General features: G+C 43.2%; 1 protein-coding gene and 1 long non-coding RNA gene across 3 annotated transcripts in view; one reads left to right on the top strand and one right to left on the bottom strand.

Annotated features, from left to right (window-relative positions):
- Window positions 1–1,217: 1,217 nt before the first annotated feature.
- BFSP2 (beaded filament structural protein 2) overlaps window positions 1,218–23,598 on the top strand; it is a 23,082-nt gene continuing 701 nt past the window's right edge. Inside the window, exons 1-6 of one of the 2 annotated variants that reach the window (XM_088062041.1) lie at window positions 1,218–3,471; window positions 11,721–11,803; window positions 13,729–13,936; window positions 17,336–17,497; window positions 22,507–22,638; window positions 23,097–23,317. In XM_088062041.1, coding sequence (XP_087918167.1) covers window positions 3,016–3,471; window positions 11,721–11,803; window positions 13,729–13,936; window positions 17,336–17,497; window positions 22,507–22,638; window positions 23,097–23,317 — 1,262 coding nt within the window. In that variant the 5' untranslated portion in view covers window positions 1,218–3,015. The remainder of the gene's footprint in view (window positions 3,472–11,720; window positions 11,804–13,728; window positions 13,937–17,335; window positions 17,498–22,506; window positions 22,639–23,096; window positions 23,318–23,598) is intronic. The other variant, XM_005519009.2, reaches the window with a different exon arrangement.
- The window catches only part of LOC106628017 (uncharacterized), a 26,313-nt gene continuing 8,115 nt past the window's right edge, over window positions 5,401–23,598 (bottom strand). The window contains exons 2-3 of the long non-coding RNA XR_001331205.2: window positions 8,797–10,831; window positions 5,401–6,676 (exon numbers count right to left, since the gene is read on the bottom strand). This is a non-coding gene — a long non-coding RNA (uncharacterized LOC106628017). The remainder of the gene's footprint in view (window positions 6,677–8,796; window positions 10,832–23,598) is intronic.

The following is a 23,598-nucleotide window of genomic DNA, read 5'->3' as shown; positions in this document are numbered from 1 at the left end:
GAGCCCTTTACTGTCCCATTTACAGTCTGAGCTGCAAAACTCTTTTATATGAGCAAGGACAAGAATGGCCCTTTTTTCCTGCATAATTGTTTTAACCACACTGCACATTAGACTCACAGCTGCTACACTTCAGCCCAATAAGCCTAGAATTATTTCCTGAAGATCAAACAGCCTCAAAAGAAGGCATGTAGAGTGTTCCCTTCAAAGGAACAGAAAATTCCTTTATCAAAAATCTTGCAATCTGGTCACTAGAGACTGCTACCAATTGAATGCTGTGGCTTTGACCGCATTTTCCCTTCTCCATTGTTTTATTTATCTTGTATGTTTAGACTGCTGGTGCCACTGAATCAAGTTTCCTCACACCCACTTCTACTCTCTGGGACTTTCCTTTCCCCCTTAGGAAGGAAAATGCAGCATTTCAGAGCAAAATGGCAATTCTGTCCTACCCTGTTAAGTGCTAGATTGCAGACTCTAATAGTGTTAGGGGAATAGTAAGGGTGAACAAAGCCTAAATGATGGATTAAAAATAGGTTGCTGCAAGGCGAGACTAATAGGGAACATGGAATGACTTGGCCCAAATCAATGCTCTCTCTTTGAGTAACCCAGAACTGTTACTGTGGGACCAATTCTTAGTTTTGCTTCTCAGATGGCTTTTTTATATCATTCAGCAAGTGAAATGGCTGCTATTTGAAGCCTCGTTCTCCTTCTTCTCACCTCTGGCCACCAGTTCTGCTAGGCAATTTTCTTCTTTCACTCCTCACCTCATCAGGCTATGAGGGGCAGTTTAGCCCCTGCTCCAGCTGGCTGCTCCCTGCCACCCTACCAGCTACTCAGGTTTAATGTTTGGCTGCATCAAAGGCAAGTTTGGGCAGGACAGGGCTAGTGTAGCATCATTAACCACAGGCCTTATTCAGGGTGAGCCACAGCTGGTGCTAGAAAAGAGACTTACAGCAGTGGCACATCTGGTCCAGCTGTTCCCACTTGACAGCAGTGTCCCTCCCAGTGGCTGCTGTTGGTCAGAGCAACATGACAGCTTTACTAAATGATGGCTGGAATCAGACCCAGACTTCCCTCAGGGGGCCACAGAGGCCTCGTTGCTCCTCCTTTCTCACCATCCCACACATTCACTTCTGCTGTGTGGACTGTAGACTAGAGGCTTCCGGAAACTGGAAGATTGTGATGTTACAGGGACTCTCCTGGATATTTGTTTGTCTGGCCAGCATCAGAGGGTAGTGCAAGGCTTTCTCATGAGGTGATAGTGCAGGCAGGATGACAAGGCTGTGGATGGGCATGGATGGGCACTTTGGGAATATATCTTTTCACAGTGGGATAAATGGTGCGCAATATGATACCTGCGCTCCTACCAATTAATTACTAAACAGCCTCCTAGAAACCACTGATAGGAGAGTAAAATCCCTGGGGGTATTGCCAAGAGCAAAAGCAATCCCACAAGGATCTTTGTTTTTATTTGAAGAGGGAGGTGGACAGAGGGAACAAGGTTACAGAAAACTAAATTCAGTTCTTTGAAAAAAAAGCCCATGTTACTACATTTGTTCTCTGTACATGGTATTACTTTTGCAAGGGAGATTTTCTGATTTGACACAGAGCAACTACACTGAAAATACTGTGTAAGAAATACAGGAGGATGCTTCTCGTTTAGCCAGCACAGTTTGCTTGGTATTCTAAAGGCAGAATACCTAAGCTAGCCAAAAGTATTTGCAAAGCTGAGAGATGCTGGGCTGTTCCCAGTCTTCACACAACCTGGAAATGGTGACCTGACTGTAAGCAGCCTTGCAATTCTCAAACTTAAAAAAACAAGTGAAACAGACTCCAGCCATCAACCCGGCGAGCCAGGATTAGGCAGCAGTGGAAGGCAGGGATTTCTGATTGTATCCTGTCTCGCCAAAGAGTCACCACTGCCCCTGCACAAACCTACACTGCATTAGGGCAATGCCCAACATCAGCACATTACAATCGTGCCTACAAAGATGCGCACACGGTGATCCTACACTGGAACAGCATCCTGGCTGTGAAGTATCCCTGTGTGTAGGTAGAAAAATCCAGGCCAAACATTGTATTGTGAAGGTTCACACCGTACCAGGATCACTTAATGCTACTTAATACTTATTATTACCTATAAACTACCCACCTGATCACTAGTAGGTAAAGAATAAGTGGCATAAGAACAAAAGCAGGGAAAATCTCCCCCTTTCCCTGCAATAAGTCTCTAGGATTGTTTTGCCCTTTTCTTTCAGTTCACAGTTGCCTCACTTTGTCACCATGTTATGCAGGCAAAGAAGTGAAGCAGGCCCTTGTTGAACAAGTGCAATTGATTATGTGGAGTTAAAATGATTGAAAAGGGGTGGACATGAGGTTGCTTGCCCCTATAAAACCTGTTGGGATTGTGTCAATATGTCTTGGGTGGGTGGTGAAGCTGAGTTGCAAAGAAACCCAGAAGCTGCAGCAGACCCAGGGGAGCATTTGATGCTCTGCAGTGGCAAAAGGCTCGATCGGCTCTGCTCAGTTGTGGCCCAGTTGACTCCACAGAGGTTTGTTTTGCTGAGTTAGGAAATGTCTTACTGAAGTAGACTGTGTGTGGAGCAAGCACTGGTGCGAGAAGCAGATGCATCTGTAATATATAACTGGATACCTGTGACTGTAAGGGTAGGAAATCATTCGGGTGTCAGCGTAGAAAGCACTGCTGGTATTTTAACACGTGCATTGTACTGAATCCCCGTCCCGCTGTCCCCATAAACACCATTGTGCTTTTCATCTGCCACATTTGCAGCAGCAGCAGCCGGGAGATTTCCCCTGAAATGGGACTGCTGACCCAGCAGCCGCCCGGACAATGTGACGGGCGCTCCCAGGCAGCACAAAGCCCCCTTCCAGAAAGCCGTCGCACAAAGCCGAAATCCCAAGCGAGCCCCGACCTGCTGGGCTCGGCACATCCCTCCCGCCAGTGCCGGGCGAGGCGGCCGGGCTGAGCGGCGGTGCTCGGCAGGCTGGAGCGACAACATGCCCTTGCCGAGGCGCCGGTCGTCCTTCCTGGGGCAGCAGCCCTCTACCTCCACGGCGGAGAGCTCGGGGCCGCCCGGCCGCCGGGTGAGCGTCGGAGGTGGAGGGAGCCTGTCGAGACCCCCCGGCGTCTACGTGGGCACCGTCCCCACGGGCGGCGTGAGCAGCCTGGGCACCCGAGTGTCCCGTAGAGCCCTGGGCATCAGCAGCGTCTTCCTCCAGGGTCTCCGCAGCTCCGCCGCCGCCGTGCCCCTGGCCCCGGGGCTGGACAAGGGCAGGGGTCTCTCCTACGAAAGCCTGAATGGCTGCTTGGTGGAGTACATCGAGAAGGTGCGAGCTCTCGAGCAGGTCAACCAGGAGCTGGAGGAGCACATCAGAGTCTACCTGGACAAGAAGGCGGCCAGCGTGGGCAGCTGGGGAGCGCTGCGGGAGAACTGGGAGGCGATTTACCACCAGGTGAGAAGTGGGAGGCGATTCACCACCAGGTGAGAAGTGGGAGGCGATTCACCACCAGGTGAGCGCCGGAGCGCTGCCGGCAGCCGGGGGAGCGGGCAGGAGCTGCCCGGGTCATCGGCAGCTCCGGGCGGCCGGGCACCAGGCTGCTCATGGATGCTGTCTGAGCAAGGCACGGTGCCCTAGACAGAGGGTTTAAAATCTATCTTCGTGATAATTAGCATTATTATGCCTATTAAGCAGGAGGATTGCCTCAGGCGTCGTGCGTGGTGAAATGCACCCCAAGGCGCCGAAGTCTGGGCCGATTAGAACGGGTGGGGCTTTTTTCCTTTTTTTTTTTCTCCCCTTCTTCTTTTAAATCTGTGGTTATTACACTGAGTATCAAAATTAGAAAGAAACCTACTAGGACTGAATTAGGTTATCATTTAACAAGATATCATTACAAGCATGCTGTGGGTTTTATTTTTAATCAGCAATTCAGATTTTCACTTTATTCTCTTGTTGGCTTAATAACATTTTCGAAAGCTCCATTTATTTAGAAGTAGTAATTACATGGTTACAAATTAGTGACTCCCCTTCCTTTGCCACCACCCCACCATCCCTTACTCCCACCTTCTCCATATGGCACAAATGTTTATTGTGAGGCAGCAAAATGGGGTCTGTATTGACCTCATGGACAAGAAGGAGTTCCTTTTGCTGGCCAGTAAAGCCTTTCAGGCTGATGTCCTGCTTGCAGCAGACACAGGGCTCTGTCTGCTGAGGTCTTGGTGCACAAGATTCTGGCTTCCCAGCTCCCAGGCAGTGGGAGCAGACGGGATTCCAAAGACCTGGCGTCTGGCGTCTTGCACACCTCTCACACCTCTTCCCAGCAGCACTGTGCAGGCACAGAAAATGCCATCACTGGGTCTTCAGAAAGCCTGAAAGCCAACTTTAAGTTGACTGGGACAATTGTGTTGTTTTAACTTGGGCTGGCCCGTTTTTCCTTGTATTATTATGGCAGGTCTTCTCCCAGAACACCACAAACATTGCTCGAACTCTGAATGTGTTGGCATAAGCTGTTGTACAAAGATCATGTCAGCAGGAACACCTAGTTAAGCACCAGCTTTTAAAGTTTCCACCTTTTATTACTAGTAAATGATGTTATTGCTTCCTGAAGCGAGCAGCTGCTGAAGTAAAGGGGCGCTCTGAATCTGGGGTACAAAAAGCCATCTCTTTGAACCTTTTATCTTACTGGAGAAGAAGGGAACTTGGATAGAGGACAGGGAGTTAATCCTTTGCAGCTGCCATCCCGTGTTCTCCACACCAGTGTCCCATTTTGCAGTTGTAGACTTTATCTGTAAATCCTACTGAAATTTATGTTTGAGACCAAAAATGTGGGACCAATAAGTACTTTAGGAAGGACTACTCTATTTTTCATTGTATAAACACCCAACATTGCAGTGCAGATGAACCTGCTATGTAATAATTTTTCATCCAAATTGCTTTCCTTTCAACCTTTCTTTGTAGTCATCCTTGCCTCTGCCTCTTTTTTATGAGTGAATAGGAGCATCTCATAATGAAATCTAGCCTGAACATCAGTCTCTTCCTATACAAAAATCAGAAAAATAAAGCCATGTAGTAACAGCATTTGTGAGTGTCATAGAAAAGAACAGAAAAAGACTAGCATCATCCGTATCTATTGAACTATCAAAACACATCAGAGAACACATAAAATTTTCAGAATTGCTTCAATTAAATCAATAAAAGAGGCATCACTTAGTGGGTTTTGTCTTTCACGGATGTGATCCAAGCTGTTATGTACAATTCTGATTAATAGATTGCTTTGCTTTTTTTATTAAGCATTTAACCAAAAATCAAAGTAGAACCCTATCCAGCCCAAACACCAATTAGCTCATTCGTCCTGGAGCTAATTGGAAAAATTATGCCAGCATCAACATCAAAACCATCACATTTATTAAAATGTCAAAATCAGTTGCTGCAGAAACAGCTGAAATCACACAGTCAGAACCCTCCTCCCACAACATATCCCAAACAGAAAAGTAAAAGGCATTCAGGAGCAAGGTGTAGCAGAAATGAGAGGCACCTGGCAGATACATTCCTAAATGTAATATTTGTAGATAGATTCAAATTTTCTGCAGATGTCCACATCCACCTTGATTTCTTTGAGAGTGGCATACCCCATTTTCAGCTTCTTGTAAAATCTGAGCACTCATTTTGATTCCTGTCCAGGCCCATGGGTTCCGTGAGGAGAGATCCCTGGCAGCCATAAAACCCCTTGGTGCCGTTCGCATAAAGCAGCTATGAAAGTTTTGGGGAAAAAAAACCACTCAAGCAGGCACCTGGTTTAGCCCAAGCACTCATGATAGGAACAGTTTTTGAACAAGAAGCAGCAAAGAGAAAGACACAATTGGGAGGGGTCTAAGCAGGAGCCCTTTACTCCTGCCCTGCTAATGAGAAGACAAGGACATGGCCTCAAAGGACTCTCCTGGTCTCAAAATCACAAATGTGACAGGCCCATCTCTGCAGTGGCACAGGAGAGACCCCAGCAGACCTGAAGTCCTGTTTCCCTCCTGCCCTTCCTGGGATGTGCTCCAGCATCCCAAATTTTGGGTAGCTGCACTGCCAGCAAAACCAGCATATCTCCCGAACTCAGAGCTAAGGGAAAAAACGTGTCAGTGAGAGACTCAGAGGGTGTGTGTGTGAGTGCAGGGTCCCTCAGGAGAAACCACTCATGTTTCCTTGCAATTGTCAGAGCTATGGCTGCAGCAGGGGATCACTGGTGGGAACTGAATGATGGAAAGCAACTATCCAGCTCACAGGGTTAATTATCTGCCTGGGCAGCTGGCTTTAAGCAGAGCAGGTGGACACACACTAATTGGGACAGGCAGAAAGCAAGAGGATTTTTGCAGAAAAAGAGGGAAATGAGAAATCCTTGCCAAGAGGAATTCATGTGACAGAATTACAATTTCATGACAGAAATACAAATTTTACCCTGTGCATACTCTTCTTTTCCAGGCTTCATCCTGGTCTTCTTCTGGAAAACTCTATCTCTAATCAAATGTGTCTCTTCTGCAGAATAGGAGACTGTTTGCAATGGCAATTTCTTCCCAGGGTACAGGGCAGCACTTGGGAGAAGTGGATGCTTGAAACAATCTGAGTTTCTGAGAGAGAAGAGGGTAGCTCAGCCTCCATGATTGTTCAGTTACAGCTGCATGGGAGACACAGATTTAGATTGTCTATGAGGTAACACATAGTGCAGTTCAGATCACAAGAGAAAACACAAAAGCAGGAGAAGGAATCAACATCCTGGACCAATTTTATCACTGCTGTGACTGATCATGACATCCTGTGCATGGTTGGGAGCATTTGAAAGACCTCCAGAGTTTTTCAATAGAGCTGCTTTTATTTGCACTTGGCCTTTCTGTCAGCATTTAATCAGTGTGAATATTAAGCCTGGAGAATACACAGGTCTAACAGCCTGAGGAATTGCCACATTTGGACTCACACCCACTAATTTATTTGCTGCAGGGTCAGAAGAGCTGCTGGGTGTTACTTGTGACACACTCTAGCACAACACAGTGCGTGATCAGTGTCTGTAAACGGGTGAAACAGCATTCTGCTACTCATGTAAGCGTACAACAAACTCCTACAAAATGGCACAAAGCTTGATCAACTGCCCTACAGAGAATGGCAGTGAATTAGTTGTAGTGATCTTCTCTAAGCCACCTCCAACAGCATAAATTTGGGCTGCCTTCACAGGCAGCTGTCAGGTGGTGTGAGGTTTTCTCCTTGTGCTTGGGCAACATTACAGTTTTACAGATAATTTAAGAGGTGTCTCCTGCTTTGAGAACCAGGCATTCTTTGATGCAGTCCTGTGTACTTGTAAAATATTTGATGTATACATGGAGTCGAATTTCCCTGGATGCAGCAGGAATCAGCAAAGGAGCCATCAATCTCAGCCTCTCTCCAGGTATTACCTTTCCTGAGGCAATGCAACAAATGCTGCTCTTGCTGCCTTTGAGGTTTCCTCCTTCAGGCTCTGAGAAAGGGTTCAACATGGAAAGCATGACCAAGACCATTAAGACTTTACTGCTTGGCAGTGGGCTGCAGGGCTTTAGCCTGATTTTAGTTGTGAATTAAAATGTGTTGGAGGCAATGGTCTGGTATCAACTATTTCCTTGCATGTGTGGAAGGAAAGACTAGATCGACATCTGATCTTTCCCCATGGAGGCGTTTGCTTTACTGAAGTGAACTTACAAGCCAGAGAAGTTTTCATTACATGAATAATTAAACCATGAGATTCATTATCACAGGCCACACCTGTGGCCACAAATTTAGTAGCAGTCAGAAAGGATTTAGACATTTGTAAGAATAACAAAAATATACAAAGCTACAGATAAAGCACAGCTAACAATTAGAAAGGCACAGTGAATCTTGCCATGCCAAATTTGGCCAAATCTCTGTTAAAAATTAGAAGTTGCTAGTCACTAGCAGTTGCTAGTAGTAAATTCTCCCTGTAAGTGTCTGTATCTCTTCACACTTTATCAAGTCTGGCAGCTGCCCACTCCCTTGAAGCAGCTGTTTTATCCTTGATGCCAGATGTAACCCAGCAAATGAGCCAGTATGTTGATGCAGATTTTGATGAGACTTTTCTTCCAAAAAATTAACATTGCATTTTCATGTCCATAAAATCACAGTGAAATCAAAGAAAATTGTTGCTGCTTTGTAGTTAGGATGTTTAATACCATGAATATTCACTGTTAATTCGAGAGCTGAAAAAAATTGTGATCAAAAGGTGGATGTGCATCACAGAACCGAGTGTTGAAAGACAATGTATGACTGAAAGGAGTTATTAGTAATATTAGTAATAATATTTGCATTTTTTAAACTCTTTCCATTTTGGCTCTTCGAATGCCACATGAGCATCAGTGACTTAAGCCTCCCAGAAACTCTGTGAGGCCCGACAGCACTGCCTTCTGCTTTACAAGCAGAGGAGGCAATGTCTGAATGCTTGCAGCATTGCAAGGCTTCTCATTCCCAATGGGCACAAAGAAGAGTGTTTCCTAAACTGCTGCATCATGTGTTTTAGTACGTGTGTCAGCAAAGTGGCTACAAATCTCTCCCACTAATGAATGCTGTGTGTTTGCATCCAGCTGTTGATTAATAGAATTAAATCAAACAAAAGACCCATTAGATGGAAGACTTGGATCTCTTCTTTTGGAGCCTAGGAAAGGGCTTTCACAGCTCATGCAAATCAGAGGGAGTTTCTCAGGAAACATAGTTTGTACCATGCTAGACAGTGTTAGAAACTACTGTCTAATTACTTACCCTTTACGTTCACTGTCAGATTTAAAGGGCCCACAGGTGATTTCCAGGAGTGCCGAAAAATTGGTGCCTGCTGGTTTCCACTGCAAGTCATCGCTGAAGTCTTCTCAACATTAGTTTGGGAGGTGGTGGTCATACCGTTTTTACTTACATGGCATAGTTCAGGGTTTTGTGAAGTTTTGGAAAGCCCTGGACCTTCTCACTGAGCCCTTGGCTTTAGCTGTGGGTCTGTGAAGAGGAGAGTTGGGGTATTGACTGAATCCCCAGGAGTATGGTAAAGACATCCACTGTGTGGCAGGTAAAAGTCACCTCAAATGCCTCAATAAATCCACAAAACCACTAATGAAAAACACTTTTAAAAACCAGTCTGTCTCCACATAGATGCAGAAATCCAGGCAGCAGCAGTTTACCAGCTGTTGACTGCTTCTGCTTTTGTTGCAGTCCAAAAGCCCTTTCTCACTGGATTCAGCCCCTAAACTTCACTACTAATATGCCTCTGAGTGACATTGTGCAGCTCAGAGGATTTAATGTTACTTTTGCTCACAGGATGTTCCAAATTCACCCAAAGACATTAATTTTCATCAGACTTTAGGTCAGACGTTGTAACTGTGTGTAATCCCTGCCAGAGGCAAACGGGTCTGTTTCAATAGAGCAGGGCAAATCACAGGGTAACATTTCTGCTCCTTGATTGAGTCAGGGAAAAAAATTAAAGCTTCTGTGAAGATCCACACATGTATGAGCTGTCAGGAAGACAGAATAACTACTGTAGGAAAAAAGAAAATAAAGAAAAAAAAGTAGAAAAATAAAGCAACCAAGAGCTTGTGTCAAGGAAGTCCCTCTACTTCTGTGCTGACTAAATGCCAATTCTCCATCCTTCAGGAGAGACTCAGGTGTCCTGGTGTAAGGGAACATGAGGACAGAAGAGTAGCATGTCCCCAAAGTCCCAGCTCTGCTCAGCTGCTCTGAAATGCCACAGATGGACAAGCCAGGGTTTGGAGAGTTAGGATAGTGCTGGTAAAGTGGGGCTGCAAAAAATCAGGGAGAAGGAAACAAGGGGTTGAACATTGAAGAGCAGCCAGTTCTGTGTGCAAATGAGCACACAGAATTCTTCTGTACTTGTGTGCTGGACAACAGAGCTGGTTGGTGTGTGGTGAGGGATCATCTCTTTGCCCACACCTGTGGCTTTTGTGACATCTCCGAGTCCTGTGCTTTTGCCACACTCCCCAATTTTCCCATGCTGAAATTCAGGCTCTTTTTTTTCCCTGAGCAGCAGTATCTACAAAACTTCTCTCCTCTGTCCAAATGCTATTTTCATGAACTGTTTTAGAACTGGATGTCTCTGAGATGGCCTATCCCTCTATCATATTGCTTGAATTGGCCAAGAAATCCCACAGTTATTGAAGAAAAATAGGTTTCCCATGCAATGGTGTGAAAGAAGCTCCAGCCCCATCCACCTTCCTTGTTTTTTTTTTTTTTTTGTAGCAGTAGGTAAGAATTAAGGAAAAAAGCTTTTTTAACCCTTGTTCTTCATCAGATTGAAAAGAAGTAGAGTGCTTTTAACTTCCTGATCCATGATGGACATAATGGATAGTGAAGGAACAGGGTATTTCTCCACATTTCTCCTTATCAGATGCCTTCAGGTATTACACATTTTTTGGTCCAAACATTTGTAAGACATTTGGAGTAGTAAGCCACTCTCCATGAGGATAAATGTTAATGACCACCTAGAAACTTCAGCTTTGCATGCCCACCTCCACCCTGTGACCAAACAGCCTCAGGGCATGTGGGAACACAGGGCAACAATCCCACTTGATATCCACTTGAGATAACTCGTCTGGATGCAGCTTTGATGTTTCCACATTGCATGGTGTGTTTCACCTTGGAGGAGCAGAACGCTTTGGGTCATTTGCAATCTTAGTTACAGACTTAATTATCTAAGGAAAGATTTTTCTGCTTCAAGAGCTCTTCTGGCCAGCTTAAAATCTGATCTTATTCATGAGGTGATTTAGTTTTAACTGCAAATCTTCTTTAGTGTCTCCTGAAAAAGATCAAAGAAATGTTCAGTTTAGCTTTTCCAGAGTGACAGCATGGATCATGGGGCGACTGGAGCTCCAAGACAGTTACTTGCAGAGGTGATCACTCTAAGCCTGGTACTGAATTCTGCATGTGTTTGGTCACCTCCATAGCTCAGTGTACGTGTGACTCCAGGGCAGGCAGTGATCTATTTTAGCTCTTTATCATTTTATATAACCTTCCTGAATCACAAAAGCTGCTAGGTCACAAGCCTTACTGGTTTACTTACCCCTCAAGTGCCTCTTGGGTGTTAGAGATGCAGCCCAGGCAGGATACCACAGTCTGATTTGCACGACCTTTCCAATCAGTGTAATAATCTTTGAAGGCTTCTCAGGTCTCATATCTATTTCAAGAGCCTAGAGGATCCCATAGGAGAAGGAAAACAATGCTCTGGGAGCTGAGGAGGGCTCGCAGGCAGCATGAGGAACAAGTATTCCGTGGCTCCCTGAGGAGGACAACCCTGAAGAGGACTGCTAATATGGGAAGTAGAATAGGAATTGCCTAAGTGCTGCTTTAATTCTATCTAGAAAGTATAAGTGGGACTTAAATGATGAAAATACCTTGAGCACAGCAATGAATTTTGCCCCTTGCAAAGAGCTGATGATCAGAATAAATGTGTTGCTACAAGAAGATAAGGGCTTAGGAGGAATGAGCAGTTTGATGGCAAATTACAGCCTATTTGTGAAGAATTTGTGAACTTATGTGTACAAAAATAATTGATTAAGTTATCTGAAATGAGTCACTTGAACAGCCCTAGGATGAAGGATTATTTTCAGAATCAAAGATGTACGTCTGCTTAAGATACGTGTGCTGAAGCTCTTCATTGCTTGAGCTCTGTTGTATCTTTTTTCTAGGTGGGTGAAGCAGTCCTTGAAAATGCTCGTCTTATGCTGCACACTGAAAACATTCAAGCCTGTGCTGAAGATTTTAAAGACAGGTAGTCCTGTGGTGGCACCCAGCTGGCCACTTTCTTTAAACTTTGCCTTTGTGAACACTTAATTTCTAGGGGTGTAATGCTAGGGAGTAGAATGCACTTGTTTTTTAGGTTATTAGGCATATTCATATTCAACACCCTGATCTGGGAGAAAAATAATGATGGTGCTAATGTTATTTTGGAAGATTTTGAAGATTCATAGTAACAAAAATGTGCACAAGCACAAGCAAAATAGACCTAAGCTATTCTTAACATAGACATTTGTCTTAACACAGACATTTGTCTTAACACGGTATTCATTCAAAATTGGGTTGGCACTTTATAAAGGGGAAACTTCCATGTGCTTTTTAGTTGTAATTTTCAGTACTTCAGTACCAAAACAAAGTGGTTGTGGAAGTTACAATCATGCTGCTACTGCCACAAAGCAAAAGCTGCGCCACTACAGACATCAGGGTGGAAATATTAGACAAGAAAACAGAAACTGGCTGAGCTGATTTTCCTTTACTGAGAAATTTAAGTAATAAAAGAAGATTTTAAACACTGGCAAACAATTTTTTATTGTCTTTCTGTTTGAAAAGCCTGATAGTCATGTGTATGAGTGCATGAAGCTTTTCAGATTTTACTCAGGAGACATGATCCTTCTAGCTTTTTTTACTCATAATGGTCTAATGGTCTCATTCATTTACAAATAGCTTTTGCAAGCTCTGACACAAAAACCATACTTCAAAGTAATTGATTTTTATATCCCATGGTTTTTATCATCCCTTAAATTTCTTTTTCTCTCTCTCTGGCATTATTTTATTTAACCATAAAACCAAAATGTGTTAGTCATTCTTAAGTTTGCCTTTTATTTCAGAAAGGTACAAGTCTGAGATACTTGTTTGGCTTTACATCCAGAAAGTTACATTATATTTTATGCAGTTTTGAAAAAATACTTTTTAGAAGTGTCAGCTGACTTGGACAAGCAGTCTACATAACTAAAAACAATGTTGAATCAATCTACTGCACAGTGAAAGCTCCTGGGATTAGCTGCCACTCTCCCAAGCTTTAAACTCCCAGCAATGAAGGTGGCTATCAAGGAACAAAGTGTTTATGAAGCAGGTTCCAAACTAACCTGCCAACCCCTTCTGTCTAACCTTCCTGGCCACCAGGTCCCCAGGCTGGACAGGTTTGGAACAGATGTCTCCCACCCAAGGAGATTGACAATGCAATCCACATTTTCAATGGAAAGCCTAAACCAAAAAGTTACAAACAAGAGCAGTGCAGAAAGCAGTGCTGTGGAACAGAAACTGCTTGCCAAAATTTCCCTACCATTACAGCCATGGTTTGGAAATGAGCTGTTTGTTCCAGCAGCAATTCTAGCTGACAAAGCAACCACAGAAATTTCCTCTTTGATACTGCTGGGATTTGGTCTTAGGGATGGGCCAGGACCCTGGAACATAGACCTGACTTCCATCAGCATGTCTGTTAGCAAAAGTAATGCTTGGTGTGCATGTTTTTTCTTTAACCATTGCTCTAAAAGGTTTTTATGTAGACAAGTGAGTAGGTATTCTCATTTTACTGACAAGACCACTGAGAAAAAGCTACCTGTGGTGATACTGTATATAAATATCAGATCTAGAAAGAAACCATTAGCCTCTCCATGCTTTTTCTGGAATCCTATCAGCTTGATAACCATCATAGCACATACTGCTAACTTGGCCTGTTTTCTTACACTCTGAATTAATGACAGGGTACTTTGGGCAGTTAACTTCACGTATGAAGAGACAAAGTGAGAGCAAAGTAAACTGTCTGTGTTTCTGTGCCTCTGTCTGGGACACATTCGCTAATTAGCAGAAATAGTGTCATTCAGAAAAAAAGACAGGTTTTACTTGCTGAGCTGTGCTGTGTTGAAGTTTGGCTTTTTTTTTTTTTTTCTTTCTCTGCAGGTATGAAAATGAGCAGCCATTTAGAAAGGCAGTGGAAGATGAAATTAATTCCCTATATAAAGTGATTGATGATGCTAATTTAACTAAAATGGATCTGGAGAGTCAGATAGAAAGCATGAAGGAAGAGCTAACTTTGCTGTCAAAGAATCATGAAGAAGTAAGTCCAGACTCGGGACACTGCAAAGCCAATGTGTGCCTGTTTCATCTGGTTGGTATCACACATCTAGTGCAAAGCAAACATTAAAACTCCTCCTGCCATGACTGGGTGGGGGGATTTTCCTGAAACCTACTCCTATTTCTTCCTTCTGTTTTAACTCCGAGGACTAACCCTTGAGGCATTATCAAATTACTTACATGTAGGTGTTAACTCTTTCTCATTTGATAAATGTGACATGGAAGAGATGCCATCTCTTCTTGTCAGACACCACGTGATGGTCCAGGGGCTGCACAGTGATGTATGTGGACATCTCAGCAGTGAGATCTGAAGAAAGGACAAAGTGCAGGTGCAAGGCACCAGCTCTGGTCCTGCTGCACTGATGTTGAGCATTAACCAGGTTCTTATGAAAACACCCTGCTTGGCTTAGCAAGGTGTTCGGTTCCCAAAACTGAATCTATCTTGAGAAGCACAACACTAAAGCAAGTCACAGGGACAGTGGCATGAAGGAGTGGCTCTAAAGAATCATCATCAAAGGTGCTGGCAAAAGCAGGTTTAATATGAGATGTGAAAGTGCAATTTAACTTTGATGGGAAGGTTCATTTTATTATAATGAAGCTCACAAAGGAAAATTGGATTAGAGTCAATCTAGAATGGTTTACATGGAAATTGGGGACGCAGAGAGTAAAGGTGCCAAAGGACAAAGATTCAGAAGGGTTAGGGGAGGCCCTCTCATTGAGTTATGAGGTTCAGAGCAGATACCCTTGCTTTCTACACTCCTGATGGAGATTAGGTGCAGCTGAGTCCAAACTTTACCTCAGATTTGGTCAATGGTTTATGGCTAAAGGATTTGTCAGCACCTGATCACTAATTCAACATTTACAAAATGATCCAATAAGATTTCATATAAGCATGGTAGTAACTTAACAGTAGATCTGGGATGGCAGTATTCATATTATACTTGCAATAGGGTATTTAAATCTATTCACACACTCATACAAACAGACATGAAGAAGTTTGTACAAAGGTGCCTATTAAAAATTTCCCTCAAGTTCAGTGCAATACTCAATTCAGATGCTTCTGCATCTCTCAACAGGCGAGGGCTGAGCCTTGAGGAGTAGTGGGGATATCCCAGGCCCCACCATCAGCATTTGGCAACAAGTATTGAGTATTGCAAACTTGAGAGCTTGTTGGCTCCAAGAGGTGTCCCAGTAAGAGGGAGATTGCTGCTCACAGCCCACTGCAGTCCAGGAGATCTCAAAGGGCCTCACTCAGGACTACTGTCCCAAGATGATTGGCTCCAGTCATCTGCCAATCTCCATCCTGGCTGTAATCCAAGATGGTAATTATTGGAGTTTTCCCCAGAAGTATGGTAACAAAAATATTGTTCCACTTGGGCTGTGATTCGGACAAGTTATATTCCAAGGTTATGATAGCTGACTATCTTGTCCCTGTCCTTAGTTAGGGAACAGAAGTTTGTTAGGCAACAGAAGCTCCTAGGAACAGTGTTTCTGATAAACTTAAGGGAAGCTTAATTGCTCAGGAGCCATTGATTGATTAAGGCTGAAGTCTATAAAGAATTCCTGAAACCACAGAGGATCCTGAGTGGGTGGAGAGAATGCACCACCACAGACAACCAGCCAGAAGAGAAGCCCATACTACCCAATTTTGCAGTACTTTCCTACTTACTGCATTCACCAACACTATTTGCATGAAGGTGGTTTACTTCCTTCAGCAGGGATTTCAGGACTGAACACAAATCAGCATCTTTATTTATGGGGACTTTAATATGGAGCTGTTACTAATCCCTCATTAGGGACAGCAAACAACTGTGCTGGTGCCTCAAAAGTAAGATAAAGCTTGAATTGTGATGGTTCATGAAAGCAAGATACTATCCTGCCTTACATTTCTTACTAGTTGTTCCTCCAACCACAAGATTTCAGCAACACTGGCTTGCCAAGATGAGGTTGCATCACCAGCTCTCTACTTGCATCAGTCTAATTCCAAGGTTGGCATTTTGCAGAAAATAACCAGTGGCTTCATTACCAGTGCATGGCAGAAGATGGCAGTTGTTTTAGATAAGAGGGTAAAGAAAAAAATGATAGAAATAAACAAGATCCTCTTTAAACCTCCAAGTAATGCAATGACTGCTGTGAAACCAAAAAAGCAGGTGCTGATGCTGTTCTCTGTCAGTACCTATGGCATAATGAGAACACCACCTGTCCATCTTGATCCTCATGTAGCCAGCAAGGAGTGGAAAGCAGAGTGGAAAGATGCTCTTTTCTTTACCTTTTGGGAATACCTGAGCATTTGCAGAACCACTTAAGCACAGGCCTGGTTTTCCTATGGCAGCAGCACCAGGGGAAGCTGCTTAAGAGAAGTCACAGAATAAAGGCTAGAAGCAACTATTGCTGAGCTCTGGCACAATAAAGTCCCAAGGACTTTCCTGAACTAATCCAAAATTTTCTTTCCACTGGTGCTCCCACTACCAAATCCATGTCAAGTCCTTTTGAAGCTTTTGTGAACTTGGAGTGGGCACATTTTGAGGTTTGCATTCTTGCAGATTCATAATTCACATAATTCCCATCCATTTTTTCCAGTCTTGTCACTGTCAAGGGCCATTGCTTACAAATACAATTCCCAGATGCTTCTACACTACCTTTTTTTTGTGCCAATAACAGATAAACAGGTTGATATAAAAGGATTGCAGTGCCAGACAGTTAAGATACATGTGAAAATCTCATCCATTCTTGTGTTCCTGAACACGATGTGCTACCTTTAAGTGTGCAATTCTAGACCTGATAATTCTCTACTGGTTACGTGGTTTTGGAGCACTTAAATGTAAAGAAGGAGCAGAATGCTGCCACAGAGGAAAATCCTCTTCATCTAACATGCATGTGCATAAAACACACACTTGTCTCACACAAGCTGTGAGGCTGTAGAGCTGCTTTGCACATCTTGTATCTTCCAGTAGATGCAGGCCCATGCTCCTGCATAGTGCAGCAGCAAGGGAGGAGTTTTTGATAACCTTTAAACTGTTAGTTCCTCGGCCCAAAGTCCACACTGCAGCTTTACTGGCAATGTATGTAGTGATTTTGGGTCCCAGCTATGCAGCATGCACTTGTCAAGCACTGGCTGCTGGAGAAAATTGCCACTGTTGAGAGGGCTGCTCCAGGCACTGCCTTGGTGCAGGGCTTCAGTCTCCTTCCACCAAGGGGAAAAAACTCTTCCAGTACCTTAGATCTGCAGGAAGAGACCCCATGCAGAAGCAAGGCAAATCCACATCTGAAGGAGAAACCCTTCAGTGCACTAAATCATTAATGCAGAGATACCTTTTGGAACCAAATTTAATTTCTCTGTTTGTGGCACCAAAAGAGCTCTTCCTCGAGCTTCTCTGAAGATACCATTCAATTGTCCAGTTCACTTTCTTTATGTTTGTTATTTTTGTTCAAGGATGTGAAGGTATTATACAAGCAGCTTGCTGGATCTCAGCTGGAAGAACTTGATGTTCCCCTGGGAAGTGGCCTGGATGACATTCTGGAAAAAATCAGAATCCACTGGGAGAGAGACATTGAAAAGAATCGTGCTGAGACAGGTGCCCTGCTCCGTACCAAGGTCAGCACTCTGTAACCCACTCCAACATCACAGGGTATCAAGCAAACACAAAATCTCTCTAATATTCTGCAATATCTTTGAGGGTTGGGTGTTTTTTTGAAATAGAAAAGATGCTAAAAATCTAAAGTATTTTGGTCCAATTCCAAAGGAGAATGCACTTATAAATATAAAGGCTTCTTGGGATACACAGAGTTAAGCACTGGTGGAAATGGCCCTGTTCATATCCCCAGTATCTGCGGGAGCCTTTCAAGGCTCTGAAATGTTGGCTAAGAAAACTAACTTAATCAGTTGATACCTTTACACCTTTTGTGTAGGATAAGCCACTGTTATTACCCTTCTTACTAGGGCTGTTCCTCCACTTAATAATTTACAAGGGTCCATAAATAAGGGCAAAACACATTGCCCTCTACACTCCTTGTTGGTTTCGCTTCCTTTGGCAGCAGCGGGAAAACTAGATATTAACTTAGAAATGAAAAGTGATGATAATAGCCATTCCCTTTAAACAGGGATTCTCCTCTTCTGAGGCTGAGTCTGAGACAGCCTATTAATGCAGGTTTTTCTCTGTCGTGAAGGGTCACTCATTTTCCAAAATGTCTGGCTGAAGTAAGTATTTTTGCACAGCTGAAGCATTAAGTTCAGTGGACGATGTTAGAAGCCATCTCATTCTGAGTTGGCTCTTACAGCAGAGCATGACAGAGTAAATCAGGAGAGCAACAAAGATGGTGAAGGGCCTTGAAGGAAACCCTGGTGAGGAGCAGCTGAGGTCACTTGGTCTGTTCAGTCTGGAGAAGACTGAGGGGAGACCTCATTGCAATTACAACTTGCACCTGAGGGGAAAAGGAGGGGCAGACACTGATCTTTTCTCTCGGGTGACCAATGACAGGACCTGAGGGAATGGTCTGAAGTTGTCAGGGGAGGTTTAGGTAGGGTGTTAGAAAAAGGTTCTTCACCCAGAGGGTGTTTGGGCACTGGAACAGGCTCCCCAAGCCTGACAACCAGCACCAAGCCTGACAGAGTTCACTAAGTATTTGGACAATCCTCTCAAGCACATGGTGTGATTCTTGGGGATGGTTCTGTGCAGAGCCAGGAGTTTGACTCGATGATCCTTGTGGGTTCCTTCCAACTCAGCATATCCTGTAATTCAGTGAAATCATAACTGCAGCAGCACTGTTGAAATACTTAGCAAAACCATATAAACATATCTCCAAGGTAAAGAGCTGCCATGAGAGGTATAGGGGTATCGAAGGGAAACAGCAAGAAAAAACAACAAAACCAAGAAATATGTTCGCAAACATATGTGCAAGCTCTGAGTTAATTTTCAAAATAAAGAAGAAAAATCCTGTGACAACAGTGATACCAAAATTTCTAGGAAACATACAAGAAGCCAAGCAGAGGGGTTTATCCCAGAGGTCCCATCAAGCTTGTGAGAATGCCAGACTTATTATGCAAAGTTTTCATCAAGTTAGTCTGTGGGGTCTGATTTTTAGCTCATACAGTCCAAAGGAAGTGAGTGACACAGTAAAAAAACTACACGAGCCTGGAGAATGCCTCCGTACAGAGCACATGCAGCCCTGAAAAGCCAGGGCATCCTCAGTAGCCTTTTGAGCTTTCCCCAGAAAAATCTGTTCCTGACTCACTCTGCCAGGTCTCAACAAAATGAACATCACTCTGATGGCACCAAATTCTTCAGTGTTCCTGCTTGCCTGTCCTGCTGTTCCTCTTCCTTCTCCTGTGCAAAAATTCCCTTGCAACTTTTTTCTTCCTGCTTCTTTCATACCCTCAATAACTGGTCTTTAAGCTACTCAGAGATATCTTTTGGGGAGAAAATTGACAGTTCTTAGTACACTGCTCTGTCATGTCTTTGATACCCAACCCACCCCTACTCAACCATCTTAGCCTATTGTTCCTGTTTTGGTTTGGTTTTTTTATGGAACAAAGAAACAGAATATCACAGATTTCTGGAATGATTGGTTCTGGTTCTGCACAGATTCTGGTAAGACATTCTAGGGTCTTTTTTTCCACCAATTAAACCCAGATGATGCAGTTTTGTGTCCCTTATCTCCTACAGGCACAGATTGATTCAGATTACTACTATTTATACAGATGACAAGAGTTTAGCTTTTATTAACTAAGCTTGTGGTTTTATATCATCTTTTGTAGTTAAGTTGTATCATTTGGTTATCCACACAGCAAAAAACTCGCCCTTGCTCTTTTGTGACATCACAGGAGGGGGAGCAGTTCTCTGCACTCCTTTGCTCTTCATTACCAGTTTTTTCAGTGTCTCTCTGTGAGGTTTGCTTGATCCCTAATATTTTAGTTTCCTTTTTCTGCACCTACTCTCTGATGTACCTGTGACCAGCTCAGACCAAGGTGTTTGATGTCCTAGCACTAACTTAGACATGAGGGCAGTATTTTTGTTATTTTCTGACTAATTACCTTGCCTCATTTGCTTTGACTTGTGACTAGATTTGCAATCTTGGCTAGATTTTTCAAGGATATTTGGCCACCAAAACACACCAATTTAAATTCATATTTAATGGGGTTTCACATAGGCCTTTTTCAGATGAACAACCTCAAAACTCAAGTCCATTGGTTTCACCTGTACACTTTTTTGTCTCTAGTGGTCAAAATCTTTCCCCAGTTTGACATGGGTGATTCAAACCCTTGCAAGACATGCATGCTATTTAATGTTTTTCCCTGGAAAGATGCTTTACTTACTGATGTGCTGTTCATTCATGTAGCTTGATCCACATCCACCCCTGCTCATTGCTAATCCATATAGTTTTCTGTCATCCATAAGTCCTTCTAGTTCATGCTTCATTCCCAATGCAGTAGACCTTGAGGCATCAAGCTGTTAAGCTTCTGTCTTAATGGAACTAGACCTTAATTGTCCTCTTTTCTGTCTCTTGACCAGCTGTTGACCCATGGAAATATTCTTCCCTGAGCATGCAATTACACAGCTTTCTCTGTTGTCCTCATAATAGGTTCTGAAAAATCTTGTGAATTATGCCAGTTGTTTCTCTCCTTTGCTAAAATTTCCCCAGAACTCTCAAGAGCTTTTCAAAGTAACTGTCTTTCTTCAGATACCATGCTGGTCTACTCTGGGTGTTGGGTGTTCCATTCCTAATCATTCTTTCATTATCTGGATTCCATGAAAAACAGACTACTGAGGGATTCTGCGCTCATGCACAATGCTTAGCTTGGAGCTGTACAGACATTTGAAATTCACAGATTCCTAGGAAACTCAAGCATCAACATGATAAAGACTTAGGAAGATGATTTCATCCTCTCCCTCCATTAATCCAGTTGTTTGTGGTTACCACATGTATAGCCTTTACCTCATGAAGCATCTCGGGAAAAGTCCCCAGAAAACATGAATTGCCTACTGAAGAGGACACACGGACTACTTCTGCACTTCTCCACAGAAGGAACCCCAAAGATTTTGTGAACACTTAATTTGTAAGGGTATCATGCCCAGCAGGGCCTCACACATGGACACTTGGGCTGGTAATCCTGTAAGGAGGGTGGGGAAACCTTGTGTGTCCCAAAAGCTTTAGAGCACATTCAGTGTGTGCTCACTTGCTGTGTCCTCCTCAGTGTTTAGGACCTGGTGCAGCCATCTCCATCTACTCCACCTGCCTGTTCTCTTGTTCACACCACTACAGTCAGGATCACAGCTTAAGGCAGCTCCTGGAAGGGCTTCAATGCCACCTGTGGTGCGGGCAAGCTGGATTTATAGGTAGCATTTGGGCCACCAGCAGGGTAAATGTGAAAGCCAGGCTTCTGGTAATGGGTATAGGCTATAACACCTTCCCTTCCCTGTGTTTCTCTTTTTAAAGAGACATCTGCAGTCCTCATAGCCTAAGAAGGTGCAGACTACACTCTTAACACCACTTAGGAGACACAATTTCCTGAAGAGTTGCAGGTCCATGATCACTGGTTCACCAGGAATAGAAAGGTAGAATTAAGTCTCTCTGAAGCACAAGCCCCAACAAAGCATTTCCAGAAAACACAGGATCTGTGCAATTTTCTGGAAAGGGCAGGTTTGGTGCTTGGATTCAGCCCTCTGCAATACAGGTTCTTAAATCTAAATTTGTGTTTGAGACTTAATTGGTATTTAAATAACCTTTTACCACTGAGGCTATTTAATTCACAGTGTGCAAGGTGAGGGGTTCATATGGTAGTAAAAAAAAACAAAACTATTTTTGGTGTATGGTCCTAGATTTTTTAAAATTCGATCTTACTTTTTAAATAAAAGAATGTATAATCAGAAAAGCAGAACAGGGTCAAGATGAAGTTTCAGAGTGGGATGGAAGTATTTTGCATAGTTTAATTTTAGCATCAGCCACAAGAAATGTAGATTTTGACTGAAGAATTGTATTTTCTAGAGAGCCCTGGGCTGAGAAACCTTGATCTCAGCCCTTGTTAAAAAGTATAGAAATTCTATTTTTACTAAGGTACTTTTTCCTTCATCTATTTTCAAGGAATCTGAACTAAACACATATAAAACCCCCCAAGCCACAAGAGCAGGAAACAGCATAGTTAACTTATAACTTAATTAACAGATTTTTTTTTTTGACCCCTGTGATATGACTTGCTGTCTGACTCATAGAATCTTAAGTGTGAAATTAAGGTGTGAGTAGTTCTGAAGACACAAAACTTTTTAAGAAATACTATAGCATGGCTATAAAATGAACAATTACAGCAATGTTTTTCTCTTTAGAGATAACTTTAAACATACAAGTATGAATTCTGAACAGCTGTTGTTGACATGGATAACACAAATACGCTTGTATGCATAAGCCATTTTACAGTAAATGCCTAGAAAATATGATAATTTTGACACTAAGAAGTATCCAGAATTGTTCAGCTGAGGGATTTAATACACAGGAATCAAACTTAGAGTCAGAATTGCCACAAACTGTGAAAATATTACTGTCAGTTTGGGATGTAAGGAAGCTAAACCGTAACTTGCATAGGCTGTGATGACAGTCGCCTTCTTTCACCAGCAACAGGCTGAGACGATGGCTGCCGTGCGAACCCAGGAGGAAGAGCTTGTGGAGGGCCTCAGAACCGAGTTCCACGAAACTGCCTGCAAAATACAGAGCTTGCAAGCAGAAACCGAATCTTTGAGAACCTTGGTAAGGAATGCTGGGTTTTCAGTGGGTGTATTCTCTGCAAACTCAACACACACTCTGAGCGGAACATTCCTGTCTTGGGATGAAGAGTTAAGAATGAATCCCATTTTCCACCAGAGATCATTTCCAGAGATGCCAGACATCTCTGGGCTCCTCTTGACTGAAATGGTGCTCTAAGTGTACCACATTTGAAAACCAGGTTCCAAATTTCCATCTTCAGTGTATTCATATTCAATCTCACTGAGATTTCTTGGTAGTGTAGTACCAGACAATGTGAGGAGTATCTGCACCTTGTAAAAGTGCTTCAACTTCTGTAATGACAATACCTAATATCAAGGTAGCTAAGAAAAGAATTCTCAAAATATATATAGTCAATAGAGATACTGGTCAAACCAGAATAAAAATCACTATGAAGCATATGGAAATTGACTGATTTATTGTCTACTGTCCTGCCCTTGCAGAAGAGGGGTCTGGAGAACTCTTTATATGATGCCAAGCACTGGCATGACATCGAACTGCAGAACCTGGGCTCTGTCATTTCCAAGCTGGAGGCAGAGATGGGAGAAATCAAAGTAGAAACTGAGCAGCAGCAGAGGGATCGTGAAAATCTGCTGACTAGCAAACAACAGCTGGAGAAAGACATTGCTGCATATCACTGCCTCCTGGATGGAGAGCAAAGCAGGTACTTGTCCTTAAAAGGATGGAGAACACTCTTCTTGGGAAGGGGTTGTGAGGTTGCTGGAAGCAGAAGGACTGGGGTGTTTCTCATGTTTCATAAGGTTAGCTGGTAGATGGTGAGGTTTGGAGAAGCTGCCAAAGGGGAAGAACACACCAAATCCCATCACACAGAGATTCCTGATATATTGGAGATGGGTGGTTTCCAGCACTATCACAGAAGGACATGGTTTGTGAACATGCCATGAGTTTCACTTCTCTGAAGGTTTGAAACGCAATATTAAAAAG

This window comes from Pseudopodoces humilis, chromosome 1 (genome assembly GCF_049639895.1).
Source record: "Pseudopodoces humilis isolate 2021_Gansu_Grassland_sample_001 chromosome 1, ASM4963989v1, whole genome shotgun sequence".
Lineage (NCBI taxonomy): Eukaryota > Metazoa > Chordata > Aves > Passeriformes > Paridae > Pseudopodoces > Pseudopodoces humilis.
The sequence above is the reverse complement of the archived record's forward strand: the minus strand, read 5'-3'. Positions and strand labels throughout refer to the sequence as shown.